General features: G+C 44.0%; 1 protein-coding gene across 2 annotated transcripts in view; it reads right to left on the reverse strand.

The window, feature by feature from the left end:
• Positions 1 to 9,912, reverse strand: part of KPNA3 (karyopherin subunit alpha 3) — a 110,624-nt gene extending 100,712 nt beyond the window's left edge. The window contains exons 1-2 of one of the 2 annotated variants that reach the window (XM_044913559.1): positions 9,903 to 9,912; positions 130 to 251 (exon numbers count right to left, since the gene is read on the reverse strand). In XM_044913559.1, the coding sequence (XP_044769494.1) occupies positions 130 to 198 (69 nt within the window). In that variant the 5' untranslated portion in view covers positions 199 to 251; positions 9,903 to 9,912. Of the gene's footprint in view, positions 1 to 129; positions 288 to 9,902 lie in introns of those variants that run through there. The other variant, XM_021689436.2, reaches the window with a different exon arrangement.
• Between the last annotated feature and the right edge of the window lie 4,830 nt (positions 9,913 to 14,742).

Raw genomic sequence — 14,742 nt, forward strand, 5'->3', positions numbered from 1 at the left:
CGGGAGGCGGCGGCCAACTCCGACCCACCGCGAGCCGGCGAGAACCAGCCCGGCGCCGGCCCCCCGCCCTTCCCCGCCGCCGTGGGGCCGGCGCGGCCAGGCGGGCCCAGACCACGGAAGCACACTCACTTCCACATCGCGGCCCTTGTTCTTAAAGCTCTTGATGCGGTGGTTCTCCAAGCCCGGGTTCTCGGCCATGGCTGCGCGCGGCTCCGGCGGCGGCTACTCCGGCTGCGGCGGCGGCGGCGAGTCTCGGCGCGGGAGGGGGAGGTGGAGGAGGGCGGGAGGGGATGGGAGGGGGAGGGGGAGAGGAGAGCACGTTCCGTGACGCCTCCGAGCGCGAGGTGGCAGCAGCGCCAGGGGAGGCGCAGGCCGACTGCTGGGCGGGGCGGGGCGGGGCGGGGCGGGAATGGCGCGGAGTCGTGGTGCGCGCCCGGCGAGCTGGGGTCACGTGACCGGGGCGGCCACCGCCGGGACGCCTGCCCGACTGTTCTCAGGATGACCCCCACCCTGCGCCAGGGCCTCCCCACAACCCCTGGAGGATGCAAATCATGTGCCAGCAATGGAGCCGGATCGGAGCGGCTTTTACTGCCCCCTGAGACCCGGAGCTGCGGGCAGAAACTACAGTTCCCAGCATGCCAGGTACCGGCGGGGGTAATTCTCCCGGCCTTGACAGAACGAGAAGAATGCCGGGAACTCTGTGCCCCGCCCCCAAGGCTGCCTCTGGGCGGGGAAGTGGGAGGGGCTCTCCAGGAGATGGCACCTTGCGCCCTATTGGGAGGGAGGGGCGGGGCTTCCTGGGAGGTGCGTCTCGCTCCCAGTAGCCTAGAAAATTAGAAACCGATCGACGGTGTGTGCTACGCTTCCTTGCTTCTTTGGGGTCTCCTGGAATAGCAGCCACCCTCATTCGTTGTTCCCTTGCTCTGCTTTGGTTTTATAAATAGTAATTATTTCCATCTGACATGTAGATTTGCGATGTATGTGTTTATGTATGTGCTACCTGGCTTATTGCACTGGAATTAAGCTCAATGAGAGCAGGGACTTTTGTTAATTTACTGCTGAATTCCTTGCGTCAAAACAGTTCTTGGGGGGCGCCTGGGTGGCTCAGTCGTTAAGCGTCTGCCTTCGGCTCAGGTCATGATCCCAGCGTCCTGGGATAGAGCCCCGCATCTGGCTCCCTGCTCTGCGGGAAGCCTGCTTCTCCCTCTCCCACTCCCCCTGCTTGTGTCCCCTCTCTCGCTGTCTCTTCTCTGTCAAATAAATAAATAAAATCTTAAAAAAAAAACAACAACAACAGTTCTTGGTACGTTGTGAATACTCAGTAAATACTTGAACAAATCAGCGCTGCAGCGTTCTGTTTCTTCATCATCCTCCCAAACCCGGTTCTGCAACCTTCACACTGGCAATTCCTGCATTTCCATGTCCCCAACATCTCTCGTTCCATCACCACACATAATCTTCTCAGCCTTCAGGAAGCAGTCAAATTCTCATCTGCAGACTCTCCAATCTAGTATCTCCCCGTAGGGTCATCGGAGGACTGATTACAGGAAATTTGGATCAATGACACTAACAGAAAGTAGCTTCCTGGAGCAGTTGGGTTTCTTTGAGTATATGTGAAATAATCAGTTTCAGAATCTATGGCAGATATAAGCAGGTATGCAGTATTATAGTACAATTCAAATGATACTGAGGTAATTCAAAGGTTGGTAGAAATATAACCCTAAAGAGATTAAAGAAGACATTTTTCCAAAGCAAAGGGACCTAAATATCCCACCGTCCAGGGGTCATGAATTCAGAGGCCTTACAGTGGCCATGGCATTTGTTTTGTGAGTGGTAGGATGTGGCCTGTTGAAAAACATAGGCCCATTTGAAGGCTTCAGACCAGTGTTGCCGAAGGTCCAGTTTTTCAAAGAAAACCAAAAGGCTGTGTTTTCCCCTCATTTTTGAATGTCAGTTTGCATTTTTAAATGCACTTTAGTGCATCAGTCACTTGAGAATTTCAGGCCTTCATGTTATAATATCTGATCCTAATCCAACCACTCATTCCAAGGGAAACAATAGCACATGCCTAAAATTTAGAATAGATTACTTCAACTCTAGTTCTTAAGGCAACAGAAGTGTATGTTTGCCAGTCTCCCTGACTGACTGCAAGAGAAACTTCTAGACTGCTGCTCTATTTCTATTATAATTTAGCAAGGCATTCTCTTTAAAGGTTACTTTACACCCTTCCACCACAAGACAGCCTGGTTCCTGCCTCCACACAGCTTCATGTCTGTCAGAGGAGACAGACAATAAAACAAGTTATCACCCAAAATGTGGTGGTTGTCAAGAAAGGGGAAGGAAGCTCAAGACTCACAGCGGGGAGATCTTTATAACCTGCTGATTCTGAAGACCCCTAACATATGAGGATAAGATCACAAATGGAGGTCTACATATCACATACCTAAATATTGAGAAAGTATAGGGGCACCTGGGTGGCTAAGTCAGTTGAACGTCCAACTCTTGACTCTGGATCTCAGGGTCGTGAGTTCAGGCCCTGTGTTGGGATCCACACTGGGTGTGGAGCCTACTTAAAAAATATAAGTAAATAAATAAATAAATAAATAAGTGTGTGTGTGTGTATATATATATACATATGTATATATATAGAAGGTATAAATTAAGCTTACAAACTTAAATAAAATATATTCTAATATTTGACATTGACAAATGCACTTTCTTTACAACCTGGAAGTCTGGATTTGAATTTAAATTCCCTGACTCCTTGGACTTCTGCTTCAGAATGTGGTCATGCAAATAGGGCTGGAAGCCAACCCCCCACCAATTTTTGTTCCCCTTCTTTTGCATCTCCTGACTCCATCCCACACTGGAATAGAACATATGTTTATACCCCTACCCGCAAGGTTCAAGTTCTGCCACTTACCCCCAAAGTTTTATTTACATCCCGCTACCCACCTCAAGGGATGCTCCTTGGCCATTACTCAGGCCAGGAGTGTGCAAAGTAGTGGCATTGTGTACCCCTACCAGGTCAGACCCAGAACAGAGGCTGGGGTTGCCCCTGGATGCAGGCTTGTCCATTTGAGCGGGGCATCCCAGGGCTCTGTTACCCAGAACTGGATCTAGAAGCACAGATTCCAGTGAGCATCACCCCTTGGCCCCATGAACTGGGTAGTACAAGGAGGGGTACAGAAGAGAGCCAGAGTGAGGTCCTCTAAAAGGCAGGGTCCAGAGCAGGGCCTTCTCTTGCCTGGGTCTAACCCAGTCATTTTTACTCTTTGCCATTATCCCCAGCAACTTAAACATCCACACTCTGGCCCCAGAATCTCTCCATATTCTTAACTCCACCAGGTTTCTACCACTTATGGCTCCCACCAGGAGCTATATCCAGTGACTCAAATTTGGTGTTTCCCAATTGTTAGCAACCATCTCTTTTCCCTCACCCTAATCTTCTCCCCTGCCCTAAAGCTTTTCCTGACAAGTCTTCTCTTAAGTGGATTTCTTTTCCAAACTTATTTTGAGTGTTTACCACATAGCGGGCATTGTTGTCATCAGACACAATAAGGGCAGTGGGGAGCAGAGCAGTGACAGGAAGGAAGAGCCCTCTGCCTCTGGGAGATCAGGCAAACTCTCCTTCTCCCTCTGACTCACCACCCACCTTCTCAGGGGACAGTCAGGTGGCAATACACAGAATGCAACACAAACACAGCAGAACCAAAAGGGAGCTAATGATTTTCCCTTCGAAGTCAGTTCCTTCTGCAAATACATCAACTCTGTGAATAGTACTGCCATTCTTCTAGGGATTCCACTCAAAGCTAAGAGCCATCTTTACTCCCTGCCTCTTTCTCAACTCCCACACCTGGTCACCATGTTAATACCCCATTCGATGCTCCTTGGGTCTGGCTCTTCTTCCCATGCCACCCACAAGGCTACCTCGACACTGCCTCCTACTGGTTCCCCTGCTTCCTCCATCTTCTCCGCAATATTCTGACTCACCTCCCCAGATCTACCTAATTCTCCCTGTATGCAGCACACTCCTTCCTCTCTATCGTTGTCTATCAAATCATTTCTAAACTCCTTAGTCTGGTGGTTCAGATTATGTGTCATCCAGCCACAGTGCAGTGCACTTTCCTTATCTCTGACTCCCCTGCAAATAGCTAATGCTTCAGCTAACATGTTCTACTCATCCTGTCCAAAATATGTCTTAACCTTGTGAGCCTTCATACCTTTGCTGTTTGATTTACTTAAAAAGCCCTGGCCCTCTCTCTACCTGTCAAAAGTGGTCCCTCTTTAAATACTCAGTCTATGAAGTCACCTTCTCCATGAAGCTTTCCCAGCATGATGCAGTGGAGAGACCTTCCAAACCTGAACAGGCAGACCCTAGGGCTGACTTCCTCCCAGAGCAAGCCCAGGTAAGTCACTCTATTTCGCCTGAACTGTCTTCTCATCTACAAATGAGAGTTCTGATCACAGGGTTTTTGTGAGAATCAAGTTCTAAAATGCACGTGGAAGTGCTTTGAAATTGCTACATTAATATTAGTTGTTACTGTCTTTCCAACCAGGCGTGATCTCTTCCTCCCTGAAACTCAGAAGAATTTACATACTGTTTTGTATTGCTGGAATTTGTGTAGTCTTCTCTCTCACAATCACCTGTAAACCCTTGAAATAGCTTGTACATATTTGTGCTCCCCAGCCTAGAATAATTGAATCTCATGCATGTTTTCTGAATGAATAAATGAATGAATGAGTGAATGAGTGAGTGAGTTAATGAATGAACTCCTTCCTTCTCTCATAATCATGTTTGACTATTTCTTTTTTTTTTTTCTAAGATTTTATTCATTTGCAAGAGAGAGAACGAGAGACAGAGAGCATGAGAGGGAGGAGGGTCAGAGGGAGAAGCAGACTCCCTGCCGAGCAGGGAGCCCGATGTGGGACTCGATCCCGGGACTCCAGGATCGTGACCTGAGCCAAAGGCAGTCGCTTAACCAACTGAGCCACCCAGGTGCCCCCATGTTTGACTATTTCACTACTCTCTAAGAGCACTTAAAGCAAAGAGCCAATACAGAAAATTGAAGAAAATGACATTGAAATTCATCAACTCAACCACCTAGCTATGCTTCTAGAAACTCTGGTGGTAAGGAAACCTAAAATAATAATAAGAGTTTACATTTACTGAATACTTCTGCATGCCAGGCATTTACATAAATCATCTCTAATCCCCTGAGAACACAGCATGGTTGGAATGATCATCTCCTTCTCTTTCTGGGGCAGGTGGACCCTGAGGCTCTGGTTGAAAAGTTCGTAGCAGCAGACAGAGCACTGTGGCAGTAAGGTGAGAAGTCAGAGTGGAAGAACTTGAGAACTAGGGCACCTGGGTGGCTCAGTTGGTTAAGCGACTGCCTTCGGCTCAGGTCATGATCCCGGAGTTCCGGGATCGAGTCCCACATCGGGCTCCCTGCTCAGCAGTGAGTCTGCTTCTTCCTCTGACCCTCCCCCCTCTTGCGCTCTCTCTCTCACTCTCTCTCTCTCTCAAAGAAATAAATAAAATCTTTAAAAAAAAAAAGAACTTGAGAACTCTGAGAAATAATTGGGGACACACGGAGAGGGGCTAGCGTCTGGCCAGTGAGCACTCATACATAATAATGTGGATAATACAAATAAAGTGGCTTCATTTTGTAGTAATGGGCGCATGGACCTAAGAGACATACATTACACTTCTAATATAATTCTCAAATAATCAGAATGTAGCAAAATAAACTTAATGTTAAAATTGTAGTGAGCCTACTGTAGTTATAAAAAGCACGATTCAATAATTCCAAATATACTTAAGTACCTCTCCATACCTCAAGGTCATGATCCTGGACCTTAATTATAAGTTTACAATATCCTAGCTACAGAACCAAATGATATCCTAGAGAGCACTGTCTCAGAAGTTTAGTGACTTGCCGATTCTTTAAATAACAAGCTGTGTGTCCTCGAACAGGTTATTTCACCTCTCTCAAGTCACAAGTTCCTTACCTGTAATAGAAGCAGGTTGGACTGAATGATCTCTAGGCTCCTCCTACAGGTGTAATTCTCTAAGTCTGTGGGATCATCTACCCAGCCTAGCAGCATTCCTTCTATTTCTCATTATTTTACAAATGAAAAATCCAAAGATGGTAAATAATCATAATTGGAGCTGAGCGTTCTGACTTTTTTCCACTGGTCTCCAGTCCCTCATAGGCCTTCTGATTTTCCAAAGGCTCCCACTGTGCTCAGCTTGCCACATCTGGCTCTCTCAAATGCTTTGGGCCACCCAGTCACCCCCAAGTCACAGTTTTCACTCTCAGTTATTCAACTCAGATAAGAAATAGTTCATTCACATTAAGGTGTGAATGACTTTATTAAACCATGTGAATCACGATGGATGGAATGTCTGGTATAGTCAGCCTATTATTAACATCCATCAGCTCCTCCCCACACCAGAAAACAAAGAGCAGCCCCTGGGCATCCAACGGCAGCCTATCCCTGCCGGAAGTTATTCTGATGAAACGAGACTTGCTGGAAAGTGACTTCTTGGAATGAATACCAGATTTGGAATCTGTTTCTGTGTTATCTCCTCCAGTAAACATGAGCACCTGGAGGAGATCTGTCTCACTCAACATTCTGTCCCCATCTCTAAGATGATACCTGGCCCTTAATGGGGCTTCGATAAATGTTGGGTGGATGAATAAACACATAAACTGGAGTAGAGAAAAAACATGAAACTGACCAACTGGAGGAAAAGTCGTAAAAATGTTTGGTGTCATAAAACTGAAAAGCCTATTTCTACTTGGCATAAGAAAAGTCACACTATAGTAAGGAGGGGGATTATGGTCTTTAAATAATAATAATAACCAGTAATAATAACAATCAATAATTATTCCAGGAACTATGCTAAACCCTTACTTGGATTACTTTCATTTAATCCTCACAACAATATTGTCAGATAGAAACTATTTTTGTCCTGTCTTATAGATGAAGAGTGTGAGGCCAAAAAATATTAACGCCTGCATGGTCAGGAGGAGATAGGGTCCAGGCAATCTGACTCCAGTCAGATCTGTGATTTATTTTTCTGAGGGTGGGCACACAGAGGGATGGGGCCAGGAATAGTTCCGCAACCTGGAGCCAGGGCATCTCCTGCAAGACCCTTGCCCCTGAGAGCCATGTTCCCCCTTCTGGCCTGCAACACATGGAGAAACTCCCTGGATCTAGTGCAAACAAAAGGGTTTCCACAGGACAGTAAAGCTGTAGTCAGTTGAAAGAAAAAGAAAAAAAGTCCAAGTAGATTAGTTACTAAGAAATAATTAATTAAACTCGTGCGAGAAAACTAGTCTTTACAGAAAAGAGACTTCACTGTCAAATTGGCAGAACTGGGAGACAACCTATCCCGATGAACCATAAATCCAGAGGTCAGACAAGAAAGGGGTTATCATCTAGAGTTCTATTAAGTAGGCGTCTATGTTTTGTTTACATGTCACTGTTTGTTGGAGATGTAGTCTGTTTATGAATATTGAGCATTAAAGATGCTGGTTTGTAAATATTCAGCTCTAAAACCATTTATGAAAAACAAGATAACTGGAGGCAGGAGACACCTGAAAGTAGAAATCAAAAAAGTTTGGTTATGGGCGCCTGGATGGCTCAGTCAGTTAAGCGTCTGCCTTTGGCTCAGGTCATGATCCTAGAATCCCTGGATTGAGTCCTACATCGGGCTCCCTGCTCAGTGGGGAATCTGCTTCTCCCTCTGACCCTCCCCCTCTTGTGCTTTCTCTCTCAAATAAATTTAAAAAATCTTTAATTAAAAAAAAAGTTTTGTTAGTTTGATTGTAAACATACTCCTCTGTCCCTGCTACTTGAGGAATTTGTGATTCCTTAGATTGGAAAATGCCTAGAGATCTGAATCTTGCAGTAAGAGTACAGTTCCAGGAACATTTTTTTCCCTTTTTTCAAATTGCTATGCCCCTTATAATCAACATTGCCAATATGTTAATAATCACCCAGTAAAATGTACAGCAGAAATTTTCCAAAAGAAGTTTTTCGTAACTAAATTTTATGAGTCATTTAACTTTGAGGTCTACCTCCCTTTAAATACTGCAATTTAAATAACTTTGTTTTGGTCCACTCTACTCAGATAAAAAATTTTTAAATAATAATAATAAATGACTTTGATTTTGATAAAATGTTTTTTTTTTCCCTCCAACTACTTGTTTACATTTGCTGTCTTTGATATCTAAATGTACTACACATGAGATCACAGTAGCTTGAATGTTTATAGGCCAGATAATGTGATGTCCTGTGCAACCACTACATGTGGCCATGAAATTTTAATTTTAATTAAAAATTGATTTCCTCAGTTACACTAGCCTCACTTCAAATGCTCAGTAGCTTCCACATTGTGGCTTCCATATTGGACCATAGAAATATAGAACATGTTATCACAGAAAGTTCTACGGGACAGCACTGTGTTAGAAAGAACACAGATTTGGCAACAGATAGAGCTGTGTTCAATTCCCATATTTCACTAGAGTTGTGGGGTGCCTGGTTGGCTCAGTTGGTAGAGCAAGCAGCTCTCGATCTCCTGGTCATGAGTTCGAGCCCCATTTTGGTCTTAGAGATTACTTAAGGAAAAAAAAAATAACTGGTTTTCACTAGACTTGTGACCACATTAAGTTTCTTAAACTTTCAAAGCTTCAGTTAGTTAAATTATAGAGATACAAATACCTACACCATTAAAGTAAGCAGTACAATGCCCAGCACATTTTAATTACTTAATAAGACTACTATTATTAATGTTTAGGGATCAAAAATTCAAACTTTGGAGACTGAAATTAGACACCAATATTTTCTTCATACTATGAATACTCAAATCTTGCTGGCTACCCAAAAATATTAAATTGAATTAAAATCAAGAACATAATAACACACTTATTTTGTTTCTTTATCTAGGATATCAAACTTCTATAGGATAAAACCAACTTGAATTGCCCTAGAGAAACCTTAGACTCAGGTAGCTATTTATTTATTTATTTATTTATTTAATTTATTTTTTTTTATTTTAAAGATTTTATTTATTTATTTGACAGAGAGAGACACAGCTAGAGAGGGAACACAAGTAGGGGGAGTGGGAGAGGGAGAAGCAGGCTTCCCGCGGAGCAGGGAGCCCGATGCAGGGCTCGATCCCAGGACCTTGGGATCATGACCTGAGCCGAAGGCAGACGCTTAACCGACTGAGCCACCCAGGCACCCCGACTCAGGTAGCTATTTAAAGCTATATTGTGACCCAGAAGATTTCTGATTCCCAAGCCATCCTTGCAATTTAATTCACGCACATGTCCAGCAAATGTTTGTATTTATACAAGAAGTCTATTGGCTAACTAAGGCTGACTTGCAGAGCAATAAGGCAAAATGCATACCCCTCTCCCCACCATCCATTAGCTTGGAGATAAAACCCATGCAAGTTACACATCCCAGCACTTTTGAAAGTAATTCAACTTATCTAAGTGTCTCCCCAGCCCCACCCACTCTCCCCTCTTTCTGTCAATATGGAACCTTATGTAACAGCATCCAAAACTGAGAGAGAAAGCTGTGGATAATGTGCCCACAGAGCTTAATCCCTGCCACTCTCACAGAGGGACACATTGCAGTTAGGAATGCGGGCAGCCAGAGCCAAGATAATTCCAGACTCATAGAACAATTGTTCTATCAACCCCAAGTACGCAAAACAACCCAAACAAAAATAACCAGGAGAAGCTATGAGTAACCTACAACTCATCATGATACGAATTGCTAACATCACACTTACTTTGAAATTTCTGTTTTTCTAAGCTCCTCAAAAAAAAAAAAAAAAAAAAAAAAATATAAAAATAGATGATAAAAAGATAGAGGACAATACTCTGCCCTCACTATTCAAAGCTGGATTGCAAAATATATACTAGTTATGAAAAAAACCTTTGTTTTGTTCCCTTTTTAGACTTAATTGAACTTAGGTTTTCTTTCATACCAAAGTAGTACAAAAAAAGGGAGGTGTCTCTCTTGGAAGACTACATGCAGTCCAGTAACTGATGGGAAGCCGGTGAAAATACATAGCAAAATGCTGTCAGAGTGTGTTCTGACCCATAATATGAGTAGATACAATTCCAGTTACTCACTGCCAAGAGATAAATCTAAACCAAGCCAACACCTGCCATCTAAAATGGTCATAATTCTGAAAAAATGTCTACAAATGATTCTTTGTTTACTGTAGACATGAGAATAATAATGAACACTGATTGAGCACTTAACATGTTCTAAGCACTGTTCTAAGTGATTTGCATGTATTATTAACAACAACCTTTTAAGGTAGGTAGATAATGTCATTTCCCATTTTACAGAGGAGTACACTGAGACATTGAGTGGTTAAATGACTTGCCCAAGGTCACCAGCTAATCAGCGTGAGAGCCAGGATCTAAGCTCAAGCCATCTGGATTCATTTTACACTCTTGTCTCTGTGGGCAGTTGGAACGATGATGAACTTAAACACAAACCTATGACCATTCACCAGGACCAATATCTTAAAAGCTGTGTTTGTTTACAGGGCCATTATCTTATAGCTGTGTTTGTTTGCAGAAAGCAATTAAAAGGAAGAACCCCACACATGTGACTGGAGCCTGTTACCATCAACAAACCCACTTCTCCTTGGTTTTCAAAATCCCCCGTAAGAAGTGTCTCAGCTGGCAATAATTTTGAAAAGTCAAGAGACGAATTCTGGTGACATTCTTTTAGCTCTACATCAAACTGCACCTGAGGTTGGGACAGTCCATGAATTTTTCTCTCTCTTTTTTTAGTTATATGAATGAGTAAATTTCCCTCTTAAAAAACTGTTTGAGTTTCAACAGAAGGACCCATAACCAATGTACCTCTTCTCCAATCACCACCATCCCCACTTAACCAAAGGGATTTTCTCAGGGGTATGACCTCAGCCAGTCTATTCAGAGTGGATCTCAAAACTTTTGTAGCATGACCAGAAAAGAAGTTCTTTCTACTGGACTTGACATTGGGAAGACATGAACCAGGAGGTGCTGTCCCCAAGGTTGCTGGAATCCACCATACAGAGTCCAGGGAACCCACTCAGCCAAGGGAAGGTAGAGCCAAGAGATGCAGAGAAACTGAACCCTGTGACAGCATTTCAGTCCTGAATCCTTTTCAGTACCTTAAACCAATAAATTCCACTTTTTGGTTAAGTTCTATCATTAGTGATTGAAAGAGTTCTAAACCACCCCTTTAAAATTTCCAAATTCATCTTCTCCTCTCATCCGACCTTGCCTTGGTTCAGGTTGACATCCCTTCTTTACAGGAAGCCCCCGTTATCCATTATTGTCTTACAAAGACCCTAAAATGGAGTAGCTTAAAACAACAATGACTTATTATTTCTCCTGATCCTGTGCGTTGGCAGTGGGCGACTGCCCAGATTTATTAGTCAGCTTTACCACAGTAACAAATGACTCCCTGAGTTGGCTTGTAACAACCAACGTTCCTCACTCTGCCATTGCATGTTCCCCATCACACCAGAGAAGGCTCTGCTTCTGCTCTCCATGTATTTTCACATTCTGGGACCAAGACTGCAGAAGTAACTCCTATCTGAGATGCCTGTCCTGTGGCAGAAAGGAAGAGAGCAAGACAGTAGGTGGAAATAAACACAATGGCCCATCCTGTCACACCCCACTGATCAAAGCAAGACCCTGGCTTTGAGGGCTCCCCATTAGCTGTCAGGGTAAATTAGGTTGGCACTCAAGGTCCTTTAAGAGAGGTTAAATAAGGAGGTACATGTACACACATGAACAGAGAAAGGAGATTTTATATGTATAGGTGCATACACACATATAGTATGTATACTACTTCTGAGACACACACACACACATATGTATACAGATAGAATGTTTGTAACTCTGGACTTCCACATGGAAGGTTGAATATTAGTCTCAATCTGAGATCTGGGACCAGTCCTTTTCTAATCAGGGAAAATTCGGGAAAGCCCACCCAAACAAGTCAGGCTTCTGTTGAGCCTGTTAGGATTGTAGGCCTTCGTTCTAGTAACTGGGATCTAGCTTTTTTCCTTTTCTTAATTGTAGTAAGAAACACATAACATAAAATTCCCCATCTGAGCCATTTTTAAGTCTACAGGAAAGTAGCGTTACACGAACATTGTTGTACAACAGATCTGCCGAACTTCTCCATCTTGTATAACTGAAACTCTATACCCATGGAACAACAACCTCCTGTTTCCCTGTCCCTCCAGCCCCTGGATCCAGACCTTTGCTCCATCTGCAGGATCACAGAAGCTCTGCTGGACTTTCCTGGCACCAACGGCGTGGCTCCATGCTGTCTTCATACAGCCTTCATCACAGAGCTTCTTCTCAAAGTCTACTACTGGGTCTGCCCCCAGGTACAGCCCTACCCATGAGCCTCTAATTTCCACCTCCTTGCTGGCTACCAGTCAGGAGCTGAGATAATAATACTGTTAATATAAAATAATATAATGCTAATGTAAAATAATAATAGTATTTATCCTTTATGGCATATGTCCTATATTATTCTAGGCATCATTCTAGATGCCTGACAGATATGATCTCTAATCCTTACATAACCTAGAAGTACTGCCATTCCCAGGTGTGTCTCTGTTTTCATCAGGTACCATTCTTGATGTAGATCTCAACTTTTGTTCAAATCCTCCAGAACAATCCACCAGCACCAAAAGTATTTGTAAGAAACTGTGGAAATTACTGAAGCCTTCCCAGAGTGGGGCAGAGGTTTACACTGCACATCCAATAAAAGTTAAAATACTCAACAGAAGTGACTTTTCTCTGTGCTATCATCAAGCCTCCTCCTACCTCCAAGGTTTAGCCTCTTCAATTTTATGCTGAGTGTATAATAAAGAAACAGGTAACAGAATATGTAACTAAATATGACTTAAACAGTAGGTTTATTATCTCTGGAGATATCATTTTCAGGCTTGGTTAATTCAGAGGCACAATGATGTCATCATGCACTCAACTCAGGTGCTTTCTGCCTTTCCCTCTTTGCCATCCACAGCCTTTAGGTTTTCATCCTCAGAGATGTCCCTCGTGGTTACAAGATGGCTGCCATAGCTCTAGGAATTATATCTGCAGGTAACTACATCTAAAGATAAGAAGAGGAGCATTTCTCCTCGCCCACCCAACTCCCCCCCCACCACACACACACGCATCAGAAAGGAAAACGTTTCCCAGAAATATTTCAGAAGATTTACCTTTAAATTCACACTTGTGCCTTAGGGCGCCTGGGTGGCTCAGTCTTTAAGCGTCTGCCTTTGGCTCAGGTCATGATCCCGGGGTCCTAGAATTGAGCCCCACGCCGGGCTCCCTGCTCAGTGGGGAGTCTGCTTCTCCCTCTCCCACTCCTCCTGCTTGTGTTCCCTCTCCTGCTGTGTCTCTGTCAAATAAATAAAGTCTTTAAAAAAAATACATTCATACTTGTGCCTTAATAATACAAGCCAATATTGGCATCTTTATTCTTGAGATTTGGGAAGCAGGTTGTGACAGCAAGGATGAAGGGTGGGGAGAGAAGGGTTGTTGACAAGGAGCCACCAGTCTCAGCCATATAGAGCAGCTTGGCATCTTGCTCACTTCTGTGCTCTGCAAAGAAAGCTGCCTGATTCTTTTTTTTTTTTTTTTTTTTAAGATTTTATTTATTTATTTGAGCAAGAGAGAGAGAGAGCACAAGCAGGGGGAGCGGCAGGAAAGGGAGAAGCAGGCTCCCCACTGAGCAAGGAGTCCGATGTGGGGCTCTATCCCAGGATCCCGGGATCATGACCTGAGCCGAAGGCAGATGCTTAACTGACTGAGCCACCCAGGTGCCCCAAAAGCTGCCTGCTTCTTAACAGGCCATGCTCTCTGCAAGTCTAGTTCATAGCCATCTAGTACTGCTCAGAGAGGCTTCTTAGAGCCCAACCCCTGCCCCTAACCCTAGTGGGATTATCAAAGCACAGGTTATGAAAACTCTTCCCTCAGAGGCCGACTTGGAATTTCTTTACCGCCATCTCCATACACACAGCAATTCTGCAGACTGAGGGCTATTACCTCATTTTACAGATGTGGAAACTGAGCAGAGAGTTTAAGTGACTCACCCAAAGTCAAACAGCTATCAAATTGTAGATCAGAGTTTGAACCCAGGGTTGTCTGGCTCCAATGTCCTTGCTGCCAATGAAAGCAGAACAAAGCACCAAAGAAGACCAGAGGGGCTGCAATTGACCAGAAGGGTAGTACGTTCTGGGCCCGGCAGTAATTGAAAACCATCACAAGGTTCTAAGGAGGAATGTAATTTCGGTTCTCGGCTATCTCTAAAAGATAAAATAGAGCAGTGCTTTTAGCCCTTGGCTGAGTATACGGAGGCATTTTAAAGCATCTGAATGAATGAACACAAGCCGTGCTTCCGAGTTCCTGACACCCAACCCTTTAAGTGGGGCCTGAGGAGATCTTCATTCAACAACAAGCATTTATTCAGGACCTGGCCCTTGCCCTGAGAAAGGAGGTAAACACATATTTTTGGCTCTGTGTGGTTAAGTGCTGTTATGGAAGTGTGCACAGAGGCTGTGGGGGAGCCAGGGGGGCGAGGGGCGGGGAGGATGGATGTTAGAAAGCCCAAGATCATCATCCCCCTGACTGAGGTCATCCTGTGTTTCAGGACAGTGCAGTCACTCGTGTTCAAAATAAG

The sequence above is a fragment of the Neomonachus schauinslandi genome, chromosome 3, assembly GCF_002201575.2.
Source record: "Neomonachus schauinslandi chromosome 3, ASM220157v2, whole genome shotgun sequence".
Classification (NCBI taxonomy): domain Eukaryota; kingdom Metazoa; phylum Chordata; class Mammalia; order Carnivora; family Phocidae; genus Neomonachus; species Neomonachus schauinslandi.